This window comes from Ammospiza caudacuta, chromosome 4 (genome assembly GCF_027887145.1).
Source record: "Ammospiza caudacuta isolate bAmmCau1 chromosome 4, bAmmCau1.pri, whole genome shotgun sequence".
NCBI lineage: Eukaryota > Metazoa > Chordata > Aves > Passeriformes > Passerellidae > Ammospiza > Ammospiza caudacuta.
This window is the reverse complement of record NC_080596.1, coordinates 51,766,599-51,782,562: the sequence shown is the minus strand read 5'-3', so window position 1 is coordinate 51,782,562 and position 15,964 is coordinate 51,766,599. Positions and strand designations below refer to the sequence as shown.

At 39.4% G+C, this 15,964-nt stretch overlaps 1 protein-coding gene across 2 annotated transcripts in view; it reads right to left on the bottom strand.

Moving 5' to 3' along the window:
- FRYL (FRY like transcription coactivator) overlaps nt 1-15,964 on the bottom strand; it is a 162,660-nt gene that overhangs the window by 125,558 nt on the left and 21,138 nt on the right. Inside the window, exon 1 of one of the 2 annotated variants that reach the window (XM_058803959.1) lies at nt 9,541-9,720. The exons of the other annotated variant lie outside the window; for it this stretch is intronic. Coding sequence (XP_058659942.1) covers nt 9,541-9,715 — 175 coding nt within the window. The 5' untranslated portion in view covers nt 9,716-9,720. Of the gene's footprint in view, nt 1-9,540; nt 9,721-15,964 lie in introns of those variants that run through there. 2 annotated transcript variants of the gene reach the window in all.

Below are 15,964 nucleotides of genomic sequence, written 5' to 3'. Positions count from 1 at the left end.
AATCTAGCTTTCCAGATCAGCAAACATTGTAAGACTACAAGGAAGCAAATCAGAAATCAAAAGGTGAAACATTTCAAAAACCAGAATAAGCCATTCTGAGATGATGTTTAACCCATCTCGTGCCAAGACAAAATGAGACAGGTAAAGTGATAGCCAAGCCTAAAGTTGCTATCACATCTCTTAAGTCTGACACATCCAAGTTTCTCAATTACCACAAGCAGCCCTGCAATTAAAATTCTGAGATTTATTCCCTTCTTAGATGCTAAATTTCAGTCTTCAATGACTGCAATAAAAGTTAGAGGTATAAAGCCCAATTAGGATGGTTCAGTGTCAGACAACCTGAAATAACTGCTTAAGGTCTGATCTGTCCAGTTCTGTACTGTGCCAGCCTCCTCACGGTGCTTCAGCACAAACACACCCATGCACTGCGAACCAGCCCTCAGTTTTCACCAACTTTTTAAATGGAACCTGGAAACAGTTACGGAGCTACACAGAAAATCCCTGCTTAGTTGCTGGGCATTTAAATGGATAGAGTAAGGAAAGGCTTAACTCTGTTACCCTACAAGGCCTCAAGACAACTGCTACAAATCAGTTATGTTTCTATTTTTGTTGTTCCTCCCAAGCTGCTGGATGTCTCTGCCGCTTTTACGGGAAACATCATATTTACATTATGCAAGGATCAGTTATTCCATCCCTATAGAGAGCATCGGGGGGAAAAGAACACTGAGAGCTTATGATTCATCTGGGAAAACTTTAAAGAAGAAAAAGTTAAAGAAAAAACACTACCTATAGGGATAAACTCAGCCCAGAAGCTGCAATCTATTAAGCCTCATGAGGGCAATAGTACTTGGGCAGAAAATATTCTTGGCTGCAGATTACCACTAAACTCACAGAGCAGCTGCAGATCCTTGTGTGTGTGCTTGCCCTGTGCCTGGAGGTGAACTCCTGCCCTCCTCCCTCTGCCATAAGCAAAGCTGAGTGTTTGCTCCCGAGGCACTGTCACTGCAGTCCACTCCTGCTCATACATTAAACACCAGAGAGCCCTGCATATGCAGATGCACGTCTCAGTCAGCCACCTCTGCCACAGGGCACTTAACAGCAGGCAGAGGATGGGCAGTGGCGCAGTGACAAGAGGGAACTGCTGCAGGGGTCTCTGTAAAACCTCCTCACAATCACAGGCTACCAACTTACTCCACCACAGCTTCAATCCCCATGTAGGCAGCTCTGCACACAGAGTATAAGGACTTGGTCAGATGCACTTGAGAGTCAGGAAAAGGAAAGCAAGAAGGGGCAAGGCATGGACAGCCAATTTTCTCTTGAGGTTTCAACTCCTAAATCTGCCTTTCCTGATGTTTGTTACACAGGGCAGGAGCATACGGAGCTCCACCACCCAATATCAGAAATAAATGGAGTCATTACATTAGCATGGCATTCTTCACAGTTGAACTTAACTGGCATATTTCTTTACTCCAAAGCCAGAAAATATTTACAGCACCTTTCTTTAGTGCTTTAGTTACCAGGATTTAAACAAGTATTTTTAATGCTGAATTTTGCAGCTCTCCAATCTCTGTGAAACATATATTCTTGCAGGAACCTGAAGCATAAGTTAAAAACAGTGATGCTTTTAAGATTTAAAAAGGTAATTAAAAGGTAAAACGTACATTTTTTTTGCAAATCAGAAATAAAAATTCATATGAGTGTCTTTTCTGAACCTTTATCTTGAGCAAGCATGCTGTTACACTAAAGAAAAGCAAAATAAACACAAAAATCAGAAAGGGGGAGAACCAGAACTAGTAACAAACCCAAGGGCAGCTAAATGCAACAGTTAGATACTAAACACCTAACACACACTAAAACTTTACAAGGCCATGTTTGTCTGGAAGCTGTGCAAATATTTCACGACGCAGAGTTCCTTAAAGTGCCATAGCTGGTGGACTAGAAGCCAGTCTCTGCCAGCAGCTGCACAGCCCAGCACTCCACCTGAACCACGGCAGGCAGCTCTGCACCCACACACCTGCATCGGGCACAGCACATCCAACCAGAGCCATGGTGTCACCCCACTGCAAGCCCTGCTAATGACTGAAAAATGAACAGCTGAAATCAGCTGGTAAAAACAAGTTCACATAACATGGACAATGTGCTTTAGCTTTTTCTGTTCATTCACCTGGCTCTCCCTATTTGTCACTCATATTATCTATTGATAGAGCATTTGCATGCTGCTCATTTTTCCCAGTAACTGATATGAACATGTCAATTATCCAAACATACAATGTACCTAGAAACATCTAACTTCCTCAATAACTGGGTAAATTAACCTACTCTGCTCTGCACAGCACCTTCCATGGAAATAGAATTTATGGAAACCCCAATCAACAAAGAAAAAACAGTTTTAAACTAACTCTAATAAACTGAAAAGAACATACTAGATAAATACAATATTTTTATACAAGTTTTGAGTTTCTTTTATATGTATTACTGGTTTTCCTGTTTTAACTTAGAAAATACTTTGAAATTTAAAACATCCATCCTTCAGCAAGTCATCCTCTCAAAAAAGTAACTGAGACAAAGCTCACATCAGTGCATTTTTAAAGATGCCAAGTGACACCAGACAGTTTTGACTCAGTCTAATGCAACCATGCAACAGCATCCTGGTGTTAAGAGTATCTGAAGCTTATATTGCCATACTGGTCTTGTCAATGAGCACTGAAAGTCCCCCAAGAAATCAGGGCCCACAACATGCCTGGCACTACAGATATCAGCTAAAGAACTATTATTAGTTATGTAGTATCACCCTACAAAGGCATATTGCACAGCTCATTAAGTGAGGATACACCAAGTCCTGAACATCCAGAGCACATAATGAAAAACTGCTGCAGACAGAAACATCTCTTGAGAAGGTTCCATTGGTAAAGTGACATGGCTTTCTGAAAGTTTTACTTGTCTTCTCAAAACAGTAGTGCATTTGGATTTCTCGTAACAAATTCTTTCTTTTATAAATAAATACAAGCATCAAAAATGTACAAGCATGAGTCAAGAATCCTCCTGTCTGGGAGGGTGGTTCCTTGCTTGAAGGGACCTTTTAGAACTTGGCTGGAGAACAAGAGGATGCGTGTCGAGTGAAACAGCCAACGTCACTAACACTGCTTCCCAAATCACAGCTACTCTGCAGTAGCATTCACTACCTGAGAGAACATACTCTTACTTGAAGAGCAACTAAAGCTATTCAGTGTTAAGTTAGAGACATGAAAAATGACATTTACTGAAAATGGAAAGGCTTTCCAAAGTAGCCCTTGATAAAGAGGATGTAATTGAAGTAGTAGTCTTTTTCCCCCAGTTTGGATCCACACAATAAAGGAACACACAAAATTAGAACTCACAGGGTAAGAACCATCCTGTTACCAAAGAGCTTAGAACAAAAGCAACTAGAAACATAGAAGTTTATAAACAAAGACATAAAACAGTCAACAAATGCAGCCAACAGAAACTACCAACAGTCATCAAAAATATCAATTATTGAAAAATATCATATCTGCTCTTCCACTTAAAATTCACATCTTCATTAGAAACAGAAAAAACACGCCTAAAGGAGATTAAGACTAGTCTGATCACCTACAAACCAAAACTTTTCCATTTGAAACACAGACCTCTTTTTCAAGTGATAACTGAAAAACTGTTTCACAATGTTCTAATTCTAACCTTTCTGTAACTTTAATCTGAATTGCTGGTATCACAAGTGTGGCATCTTCACATGAAGCTGCTGAATGAATCCTGCTAGTAAATACTATACAGACCTTTCAAATATATTCTTGAGCATTAGGGGGATATTAGATGGGATTTTTTTTTAGCCCATAGATCAATTTTAATGTTTTAAAGGATAACAGTTTTTTACTTCAAAGAAAACAGCTCCTTAAAAATAAGCTGATACTTTTATTTTACATGTTATCCAGCCTTTTATATACTCTACCTTGGGATCACTAACAGACATTATTGATAGAACAGATTTTAAAACTTAATCTGCTACGTGCAAGATATATACAAGTAAAATTTGAAACAGAAACAACATGCTAAACTATTCTATCTCTCTCAAAATGTCACTTGTAAAGCCTGTGGCCACCTTAGACACAAAAAATTTCAAGAATATTTTTGTTCTTCTATTACCAGTATATTATAGATAGAACAGTTTTACAGTAGCAGATATTTTTGCAACAAGTTTCTCCACATCTTGTTGACTTCAGCAGCTTTTGTAAAATCTTCTGAAAACTTGTTTGTCTATGTTAAGTTTTTTCACATCCCCCACATGTATCGTGTCTCTCCCCCTCTCCTTCAACTTAAAAGCTTTATTTTGTCCCTCTCACAATTACCTTAAAAATAGTTGTAGATTGGCAAGGTCAAGAGATGTTTGCTTGATTTACAATCTTCCCACTAAATTTTATCTGCATTATTTCAAAGAATTAGTCTGAAGATAACATTTCAATGAATATTTGCAGCTAAGTATTGTCCAATTTCACGGGGTTTTTTTCCCTTAATAAACTGGAGATTTTATTCTTACTTTTCACCATACAATCTGCAGGACAAAGTCAAAAGAACAGAAAAACAAAGTCCAAACAGCAGGTTTACTGACATTCACTTCCTAGATTTGCTGTTGGTTATTTCTCACAGCATTCTAGTTTGCTGCCTGTCCACTGGTATTGAAAGGGAAGGGAGGTTTCCTCTGGTTTAGCAGTAGAATAGTCTCACCAAAGATAGATGTGCAACCGAAATACCAAAAATGAATATGCAAGACAACTACACAGGTGGAAGGGTACAATCTCCTGTTCACAGCACTGAGCCATTACATTGATTCAGCTGTCACATGAAAGCTCATACTAACACTATGTCTGAGAAAACCTTTAAAGTGCTTGAAGTCCAGAAGATGCATAAATGTGATACAAAGATAATCTAGTAAGTGACCGATAGCAATAAAAAATTTATAAGCTCTTCACCATGTGTTAGATGAAAACAAGTGAATTACCTCCTCACTGTATACATATACTGCACACATTTATATAAATATATCCCACACAAGTAGCTGTTAAGTATGAAGAAATACTTCTAGATCCACCTTTGATTTGTTCTGATACACACCTTGTATGAAGCACTGAATTAGAATTACTTCACCACTTTACTAAAATATATTCATTGTAAATTTCTGCACACATACTCTTCAGAAGAAATCCTGACAAAAACTACAGCAGAAGTATATTAGGTATACAGTCAAGTATGCAATTTTAAAAGATCAGATCTTCAATAAAATAAAGATTATATTTGAGATGTGGCTGAAAACTAAACACAACTACAGTTAATTTTCTTTATTAATGGTAAAATAAAGAAGTCAGAAGTGTACCCTCTTTGCACTTGGGCTTACTTTCAAAAAGATTTGCTGGACCTTACTTCAGTTCTTTATTGACTCCATCTTAAGCTAATGCCTTACTTAAGAAACATTTACCCAATGGTCATTTTATCTGCTTATAAGCAGTAATAATAAAATCTATCATGCCTGCACTTAAAATAAAACTCTGGAGAGATGCTTGTTTTTCCATTTATCTAAAATATTTAAGAGTTCATTTTCCACAAATCAATTAAACCAGGGGATATCCAAAAGGTGACTGCTACTTTTGGTGATGGTAGGACATCTAATGCTGTGCCATTACTGACCCAAAAGGCCCTTTCAGCAAGTTGACTCCCCTTGCCGATTCATTTCAAAAGCGCCCCTAATACACTGGAACATTTTCCACTGGCTTTGTGAAATTAATCAGCTCAGGGAAAAGCCACACCAGAACTCAGGAGAAGATGGGGAAGGCTGCACAGCTGTGAGTGAGATTGCCCTTTTCATTGACGGCAGGCTGTTAGATCAGCCTGATCCGCTTGTAAAACTGCACTCAAAAATCCAACCAAAATCTCCTTTCCCTCCCTTCTGTTGCAAAGGGCTTCAAAGCACAGATTCCAAAGGCCCTTAGGAGAGGTTCACTTTTTATTTCTTATGGAAAATATACACAGAACAATTTCCTGGGGCATTACTCAAACAAAACAATGTTATCTGCAGCAATAAGAAAACAAGGAGAGAGGTTAGAGGCTTTTATGCAAATACTATTCTGGATCCCAAACAGCATTATAGAGCAGTCTTTAAACACGAGCCAGCAGAGATTGTGGGGGGCAGCCATGGCACTGAGCTGCACACCAACCCCCCCAGTCTTTTCTAACCAAAACTCTGTACTTGGGTACAGAAACTGACTCTTATTTCACGTATAAACACCAAGTCCCAGGTGTACAGGGCTGATTAGAGATGCAATGGGAGCTGAACATGCCCTGCAGAGCTGCTGATATTACAGGTTACACAGTGCTCACAGGTACTGTATGTGTATCCAGGCCCTGCTGCCGACCCCCAAGGCAGCCACAGCTCTGTTGCTTTACCACCAAAGACCACATTCCTGTAGGAATGTATTTTTACTCTCCTAGCAGAAGCACTTGAAGTGAAGTAGGTTTCCACACACAGAAATAACATGGGGGCTGTGAGCAGTGAGAATACTCACATCACTGAAAAAAAATCAACATCTCATCTACAATTCTTGCAGAATTGACTTACACAGCTGGCCATTAAGACAGTTCACAGTATCAGCTAGCCTGCCTTGTAACACAGTGAAAGCACAGAGCTGCAACAGGAGGGCACATCTCACACACCACAGGCACAGCTGCCGTTCGCCAGCTCACTCGGGGCAGCCCTGGCACTCCCCTTCTTAAATGCCACAATCTGAAACTTCCATGCTCAACTTCGCATGTTTCATTTGGATTGTAGATTTTTTTGAAACAAATTTTTACAACTGAGAACATGTAGTCTTAAACACTACAGCAAATTTTTTAAAACTGCCTGTTTCTTTACTAACCTCTATTAAGCATTATGATGCATCCAGTCACATACAAACACTTCAACAAGTCAGTTGTGGTTTTCTTCTACAATTGTGCTAATCTTACACATCTAAAAAGACATTTCTGAAAAGACTTCTAAAATACACTTGAAACCATTCTGGTGGAAACTACATATTTTAAAAGATGCATCACAGAGCATATATTTGTAAGGTCCTATTTTCAGCTTTAAAACAAAGTATATACTGAGTAAATATTTTGACAGCTGATATGATAAATATTTATTAACCAACAAAACCAAAAAATTTCACCACCCAAATTTCTCACAAAAAGTTTAGGTCAGCTAGATGCAAACCCAACTAGCTTGCATTATAAAAATAACAGTTTAGGATTTCAATGCCAGGAATAGGGTTTTTTTTGCTTGGTCTGTCTGTTGGAGAACTTCTAAAATACGGTTATACTTAAAAATAATTGTCAGGCTCAGAATTTCACCTAAATTCTCACCAAAACAAAACAAAAAATCTTTAACAGCAGCAATGAGGAACATAAAGTAAAAAGAAAAAAAATAATAAACACCACTTACTCTCAAATTCAAACACAGTAATAGGACAAACCACCTTGGCTTTAAAAAACTACTGAGTTCCTCAAATTCTATGGTGCGTTAACACCACATCTGCCAACAACAAGCAAGTAAATGTTTACAATATTTTTTCAAATAATTCTATTGTTTTATTACCTGTTTGGTCAGCACCTGCCTTCTGCAGCATACCCAACTGGTAAACACAGTAGTTCTTTTGCTCTATTCCAGCAGGGCAGCTCATTCCATTACCAAGATACAAAAATAGAAATAAGCAGATAATTTAAAGAGGATTCAGCTACTATCTGCTATTGTAAAAGCATGATCCCAGAACAGACTCTAAGTCTTCATTTCGTAAATGATGACATCACACTATTAAACAATATTAGTCAGGCACTGCTGGTTTCCACAAAATCACTCCTAACAGCCACCATTTGGCCCATATTTAAGGATCAAGAGAGGTAAATTCATCTTTAACAGTCAGAGTAGTTTATTCTATGTTTATTATTCTCATTTGCTCAAACTATCAACAAAACACTGAACAAAGATGAATGTATCTGTTTTCTCTACCAACTTAATCAGCCTAGAGCATTTTCTTTTAACCTGACACAAAGACAATTCTATTTCTTCTGATGTTATAACATGTGGAAAAAATACTAATTAAATTGAGAGCTATAAAGAAATTAGAATGTAGCACAAAAGCAGGATTGGTGAGATATACCTACGGAGATATTAAATTCAGTGATATCCAACTATAAACTCCAGGGCTGTTGTACAGCATTCCAAGTTAAATGAGGCTAAAAAACCTTTACCATCACACACCATGGGCTTCTGATCAGTTTTCAAGTATATAGGCAGCCACAACACTTTATTTTGTAGGCAGCCTTCAATAACCCACAGCATTAGAACATCAACTTCTTGTAATTTGCTGTGCACAGAAACAACTTGTTTAAAACATCAGAACTGTCCCTGCTTTCCTCAGCTGCCTATTTTACTCAACCTGATGCACTAAAAAAAGTGGTTCATGTAACAATCAGAAAGGCTAAGAGACATCTTTCCAAGGAAATCCTTTTCTCCCACCACCACCACAAGCCTAATTCCCTAAGGCTGTAAGTTCATCACCCGGTAAGACAGATGAATGTCTCCATCTCCCACCACTGCAGGTAGACAGGAAAAAAATTGCAGGTAAGGAAAAAAATTTAAAAGCCATACTAATTCTTGAAAATATCCAACCACACAGTGAAGGGCAAAAACTACATCTGACAGCCAGCAGAATCCAAGACCATAAAGGCTCAAGACTGCACTACTTTAGCTGAAGGCAAAAAGAAAAAAAAGGTAAAACTGAATTTTCCATTACCACCCAGCTGTACTATCTGAAAAAGGAACATGAACTAATTCTACTTTTTATTAGCACAATACACTAATATTTAGCCACTAACACATAGTAAAAATTTTTTTTAAAAGAAATCATATAAGCAACCTTACCCATGTTCTTGAGGTTAAAAATTCTCTACACAATATCCATATTCTTACTTATTTACATAATATGTTTACTAAAAATGTGCAATCTTCCAAACACTAAAAAAGTGAAACATACTGTTTTGAGACAAAAAACCACTCAAAAGGAAAGCCTTTGAAAACTTAGGGGATCAAAAGACAGGGAGAGAAAAGATGACACAGAACTCACATCCTGCACTACAGTCACAGATCTCTGTGTAGCACACTTCTGTCTAGACAACTTAGTGCCTAACTTTATGTACATTACAGTTTAGAAACTTAAACATATTCTTATCCCAGAAAGAGGAGGGGGAAAAAAACTACACAGACATCCAAAGACAAGAAGTCCTGAAATTAGAAATCCTGAAAAATTGCTTCCACATAGGTCACTAACAAAGGATAATGCATCAGTGATAAAACAGTTCTAAAGCTTAAGACACCACAGTCATAGGAACTCTGATAAAAATGCCTTTTATAATCAAATTTGTCAATTGAACAAAATAATCATGATCTGAAGGAAGAGCTTAGCAATCAGTTTCCACCAGGTTGATGTAATGGATACATACAGCAATCAGGATGTAAAATATGTGTCTCCTCATCTTCATCTATTGTCTGTCCTAATGAAAACAGCCTGACCCGTCTCATCTTCAGCAGCCTCGGAGAGCTCTCACGGGCTGGACTCCCAACATCCAGAACATCTCCAGAAGCAGCAGTGGGAACAATTTTTTTCAGGAATTCCATTTTTACGTGCCCTCTGTGGTCTCAGCAGTTATGCTCCACTTCACAGAGCGTGGCTCCCACATCAACTTCCTTGAGCACAGAGGTGGACTTCTTGTGGTGATGTCACGTTTGAACCTGGGTGGTGCCAGCAGCACGTCAGCTGCCAGCCAGCTGCTCCAGGGCAGATTCTAAAGACATTTCACTGTGGGGACTGATAAGAAAACCAAACACCACCAAGCCTATATATTAACCAACGCAGGCTAAACTCTGCACGCCAAGGAGACACTACTTAGCACTGCTAAAGTTGTAAGCCCAACGAAAATTTGCACAGAATTTGCAAACTCATATCTGACAGAGTTTAATAGCTCTTCATTTTCATGAAGTGCACAAAGAGCGTTCTTCTGTATTTGAAAGATAACACTTATCATTCAGAAAGTCCAGGCACTTTGTTTTTAAAGCTGGTGTATAACATCACCATTCACATTCTCACATAGTTTTAGCAACTAACTACAAAAATACTAACTTTTATTATATTTATGTGCTTTTTGCAGGGACTCTGGTGCTATTTTTACCACTTAAAATATTCGCACCACCTTCCAGAAAACTACAAGTACAGAAATAACCTGTCTCTTGTCCAAACATCCACTTTATCCCTAGGGCTACTTCTCCATACATGCCTGGTTTAGCTGAATTTTTGGGTTTTATTTTGGGAAGTTTAAATGTTGTTTTATATTTAGCTTAAAGAAGCCAAAAAAATGACTTGCATTTGGAGAAGAAAGTTCAAGGACAAAAAAAGAAATTATCATAGAAGAACGTTCCTTAAGGCTTTCTACAATTGGGAATATGTATAATTGTTTGATTTACGGTATTCTTTTATTTACTACACGTAGAGTGGAGACAGACAGACACTGTATTAGGTAATATTCCTACCTCATTTACTACTGCAGACTGTACACACTGCTCAGAGGAAATACACTAAATACTCATTCCAAACATCTCAGTGGCAGCCTGCATGATTCTGTTGTTTTTATGAAGGCAGCACAGTGTCCAAAACATTGCTGAATGCATGCAACACAACTATCCAAACTACACATGAAGCATAGCACACTTGTATACTTTCCTCAAAAGAAGGTATTTAATCTGAAATTCACTACTGTTTAGCTCTTAAAAAGAAAACAGAAGTCTATGAAAGGTATGCAGCATAACATGTTTCAGGTCTCAGAGTTTCAGCTGCATGCTGACAAGGGGCTGCTCAACTGGATTAAGTTGTCAGTCTTACTCAACTGCCACCTATGTTATTCAGAATGCCACAACTTGAAAAAGTTCATTAAAGCCGCCACCTAAGATATTTTTTCAAGTTCTATATAGACTGAAAATGTCTTTTCTATTCAATTCTGCATTAAAATCCCCAGATAAATAGGTGAGTCCAAATTCCCCTTGTAAATGAATATAAACATCTACACAATTTTTTCCTTATAAATGAATACAAAATTCTGACCTTATCATAAGAGACATATTGCAAGAATACCACTTCCTGCAGGGAGATCAAGCAGAAAAAGTCTCCCTAAAATTATTTCATTCACAGTGTTTTACCCACAATACAAAAAGAAAATACAGAGAAAGGGGTTTATGCATTTTCAGAACAATAATAATGATATCACAAAGACAACTTGTGATTACAAGAGATCATGAGTCATTACAAGGTCAAGCCATCATTTATTCATAATAGCATTATTTTCTATAGAATTCCTTTTTTTGCCCTTGAAATCTTGCCACAAAGCTACTTTGCAGTTCTTTGCATTTGGGAGCAATTCAGATACTTCCATGAGACTGAGAATGGTTCCAACTATCCACCTGCCAAACTGGAGTTTGCAGATGGGGCAACCAGATCCTTCCCTTTGTACCTATCTTAAACACCCTCTGAAAGGCTCAGACTAGGAACCAAAGTGCTGTTAACCACGGGAGGGAGATTTTATTATGTGTGTGGACTCAGGGTGGAGTCAACATGTCAAGTTCAAGTACCCAGTGCACCACTTAACATTAAGTGCACAAGGTGTGACATTTTACACAACATGTGGCATATGTAAGTTAATCATGAATTTAAAAAACAATTAGGTGTTGAAGCTATATTTTTTGCAAAATAAGAAAACAATAGCCTTGCAAGTAATAGGACACATAAAACACAAGCAATAAAAATCACCTTCCAGACACATAATCATATTTCAAGATTAAACCTGATAAACTAATGAAGCTTATACAAAACAGATGTACCAAAAAGCTTTTGACTGATTTTTCCTTCAGGCTGACTTTTGACTCTTAAGAAAAGAACATCAAGAAGTTTTCTACAGAAGATAGCTGGGGATACACACACATGTATTTATATATGTACATGGATGGCTGGAGGTTAACTCCAGGATTTCCATGCTTCACTACATTCTATGAAAACAGTATTTTATAAAAAATAAAGGCAAGATACAAGGTTTATGTTTTTGCCTTGTTATATCATTTCACATATACTCCTTACTCACATTTGCTCTTACCATCTTCTTAAACAGTACAATGTACAATTGTGGGTTCTATACAACCTAAGCAAGTTTTACCGATTGTCTGCCAGTGTAAAACATATCAGAAGTCTTACAATTGTTATACCTAAATTCATGTTTAAACAAATCCAAAACAGGCAACGATAAGCCTTATTCGATAAATTTTAACAGAATAAGAATAATAAGAATTTTTAGTTCTTATTCTGGAACCTCTACACAAAACGAGTTTTAAAAATAGAAGACCTGCTTTTAAAAATGTTATATGCATTACAGCAAGTTCTTTGATGTGTTTTCACATATATTCCACTTTGGTTACACTCAATGGATGACTGATTTTGCACTGAAGTGCCTGCTGAAGTCATTCAGGCTTCCCCTTCCACAGTTCTTGATGTTTGTGTCACTAGCTGGCAAGATAACATTTGAGCTCTGCACCTCTCACCAACAGGAGTCCACATTAGCAGAAGTGATTGCAAACAGATCATGAAACATGCCGAAGTATAATACTGGGAGACCCAGTGAGTGAATGATCACTGGGTCTTCTCAGAGCACTTCTCAGTGCACTGTCTCCTTGGATTAGACCTTTCAGAACATAAACAGCCAAGCTGTTTGGCAGGGGTGCATAGAAAGCTCTGTACATGGGAATTCCACTGAAGCAGGTGAACCTGCTAATGGAGGAACATCCCAAGAATGAGAAATACTGAAAAAACAAAACACAGTCAACAAAAGAAAGATCCATGTGAGAAAAAACTACTTGGAAGCGACTTGAATTCACATGTGCAGAGAATTCCTAGAATTAGCAATAATAATAGTAAAAGACAATTATAAATCAGACAAGATACTGGGAAGTACAACTTTGGAAGGCTGCCTAGAGGGCCTATAGCCTACCACAAACAACACATCATTTGACAGGTCCGAGCATCATTTGACATTCCCAGCAAGCATGCATTGCAAACCTACAGCTTTGCAACACAAAATGTTTGTAGAACTACCCCACTGTGCCCAGCCCTACCAGCTGTGGGACAGGGGGCACGGGTTTATTTTATACTTACGTCGTAAGGCGGCAGAGGGTGCTGGAGGGCGGGGGAAGCGCGGTGCCCCGGTCCCGGCGGGATCTCTCCGGGAGCCCCGCGCCCCCTCTCCCGGCGGGCTTTGCCGCAGCGCCCCCGCGCGGCCCGAGGCCGGACCCCGCTCCGCCTGGCCCGACTGCCGGCCCGGCCCTCGGCCCTCACAGCGGGCCGGGATCAACTTGCCAGGGCCGCGCAGACCGCCCTGGCACAGGAAACAGAACTGCGCCCGATTTCACGGGCCCCCGCAGAGTGCAACAAGTTCAGGGGAGCTTGCTTAGCACGGTGGGAACGCGTGTTCCAAAATACAGCCGTGTTAAGGAAACTCCCTGTCCGCCCATCCGGGAGCCACTCTGCCAGCCACCCTGGCACCCCCTGAGCTGGGATTAAGGCCCCTTCACAGCTGCACGCCCCACACTCACAGTCAGGCGAGGTTTCCCTGTAGGCTCTATCCCAGGGCTCCCACAGCAGAGTTTCAGACGTCCAGATCCTTAAAATAATTTAAGGTAATGCAATAATTAAATCACAAAATAACAGCTGGAGCTGGTGCCCCAGAGGAGGGACCCCGAGCAAAGGAACCCCTGGGCGTTTGTACCCTCACAGTGCAGGCGCAGGGATGCCTGGGGTCTCCTAGCTGAGTCCTCAGCCTCCTCTCTCTGAGGGTCTGGTGCCCTGGCTGGTACCACATCCCCTTCGCTGTGCACAGGGTCACCAACTCACATTCTCTTGCCTCAGGCTCCTGGCCCTGGCTGGCACCATGCTCCCTTCACTTTGCACAGGGCCACCAACTCACATTCTCTTGCCTCAGGCTCCGGGCTCCGCAGAGCTCAGCCTGGAGCTGTACACTGAGCCACGTACGAGGAATGTATTCCTCAACAGCCATGCTGGCAATATGGCCATCAGTACAACCACACTGGCAAAGGACACAGCTAGAGGCATTCCTGTGCCAACATAGTGGAAGTTCACACTGTAGACTCTGGTGATTTAAAGGTCTTTTCCAGCCTAAACGATTCTATGATGTCCCCTTTAGGTAAACACTGCTATAGGGTGGGCACATCTATTGGCACACAGACCCTGTGCTTTCTCCCAGCTTTTCAGCCACAGGACAACATTAACCAGACAGAACAACATGTTTGGGATACAGAGTAGACGAGGTCGGCTGATGAGGCGATTAAGCAAAGGGTTTCTTGCAAAATCAGTCTCATGGAAGGATGAGATGGTAATGTTGTTACATCCAATGCCATCACATCAAAAGCCAGTTTAATTCTAGTTACAATGTCTTTTATATATTTCTTATCCAATCAACTACTTCCACAAAGCTCACTAGCCTCTTCACAAACCAATCACTAATTGTTTTACAAGATTCTGTCACAATGCATCTCTTTTTATCCAATCATGTAACTCTACAGAAACTTACTGCTGTATCTTCTACTTTTTACCAACTCTGTAACAAGTTCCATTACTAGCCTTTAAAATTTTCTACTATCTTGGCTAGCATATTTATTTGCTTACGTGAGGCATATTCCTACTTGCTTAAAACATATTTCTGCTTAAACTATAAATCTTTATTCTTACTTTGTGTCTGTTTCACTTTTCTGTTCTAAACCTTCAAGCCTTCTCCAAGGTCTTAGGCCAAACATTGTATCAATCTCCATCTCTGAGTTTGTATGCTCGAGGCTTTGGGAGCTCTCTGTGCTTGTATTTCCCACAATGACACAGCCAAAAAAAAAAAAAAAAACCCAAAAACCCAAGAAAAAACCACCAACATTCCCCAGCAAAAAACAACAACAACCCACCAAAACAAGAACCTACAAAGCAAAACTATCCTTCCTGCTGGGACACTGGTACTGGAGGCATCACCAAAGGAGTTTTAACAGTAAAGACCCAGCAGCATAAGAAAGGGTGCAAGTTCTGCCTTTTGAAAGAGTGAGCCGGCCAAGTGATGCAAAGTGATCTCTATCTGTTTGCACCTCTTCAGGAAACATTAATATTCCTTGAGATTAAGGGTATTAACTATGCATCCCATACTGAACAAACCATATAAAACATATTAAACATAGCATTAGTGCACACCAAATAAACATGACTGTTTTCACCAACTTCCTCATTTCAACCTGACATCACTGTTTGCTTCCACTGTCATGTGAAAGCAAATCTGCTAAAAAAAATAAATATTTAGGAGAAAAAAACAAGTACAGGAAGTGTCTTCTTGATGCTTAGAAGAAAAGACAAATTTGTAAGACTATTTGTAATAGTTTGTCATATCAATGGAAAAAACCTACTCTTAAAAAAAAAGTTATGATGCAAGATACACAACTGAAAGCAGAATAAGACAGCAGAGCTAGAAATCCAGCCTACAGGTATAAAGAAATCCAGCCTACAGGTATAAATTAACAGACCTACATTAAAATCACAAGAGGTGGTGGGCACTGGACATCCATGTTTTATACCAGCTAGGCAAATAGTAGGACATTCATAATTTCACACAAAGCCTGCATGGGGTAGGGAGGACAAACCCTGTTTCTTCCTTTGTATATGCTGCATTTTTTTTTAATGGCAAGCCTTTTTGCTTTAGAACTACAACTGTCACAGTTTTGAACAAAGAACATGGCCTAGAAAAACACACACACAGAGGGAGAAACCAGTGTATCAGTCATGTTGTT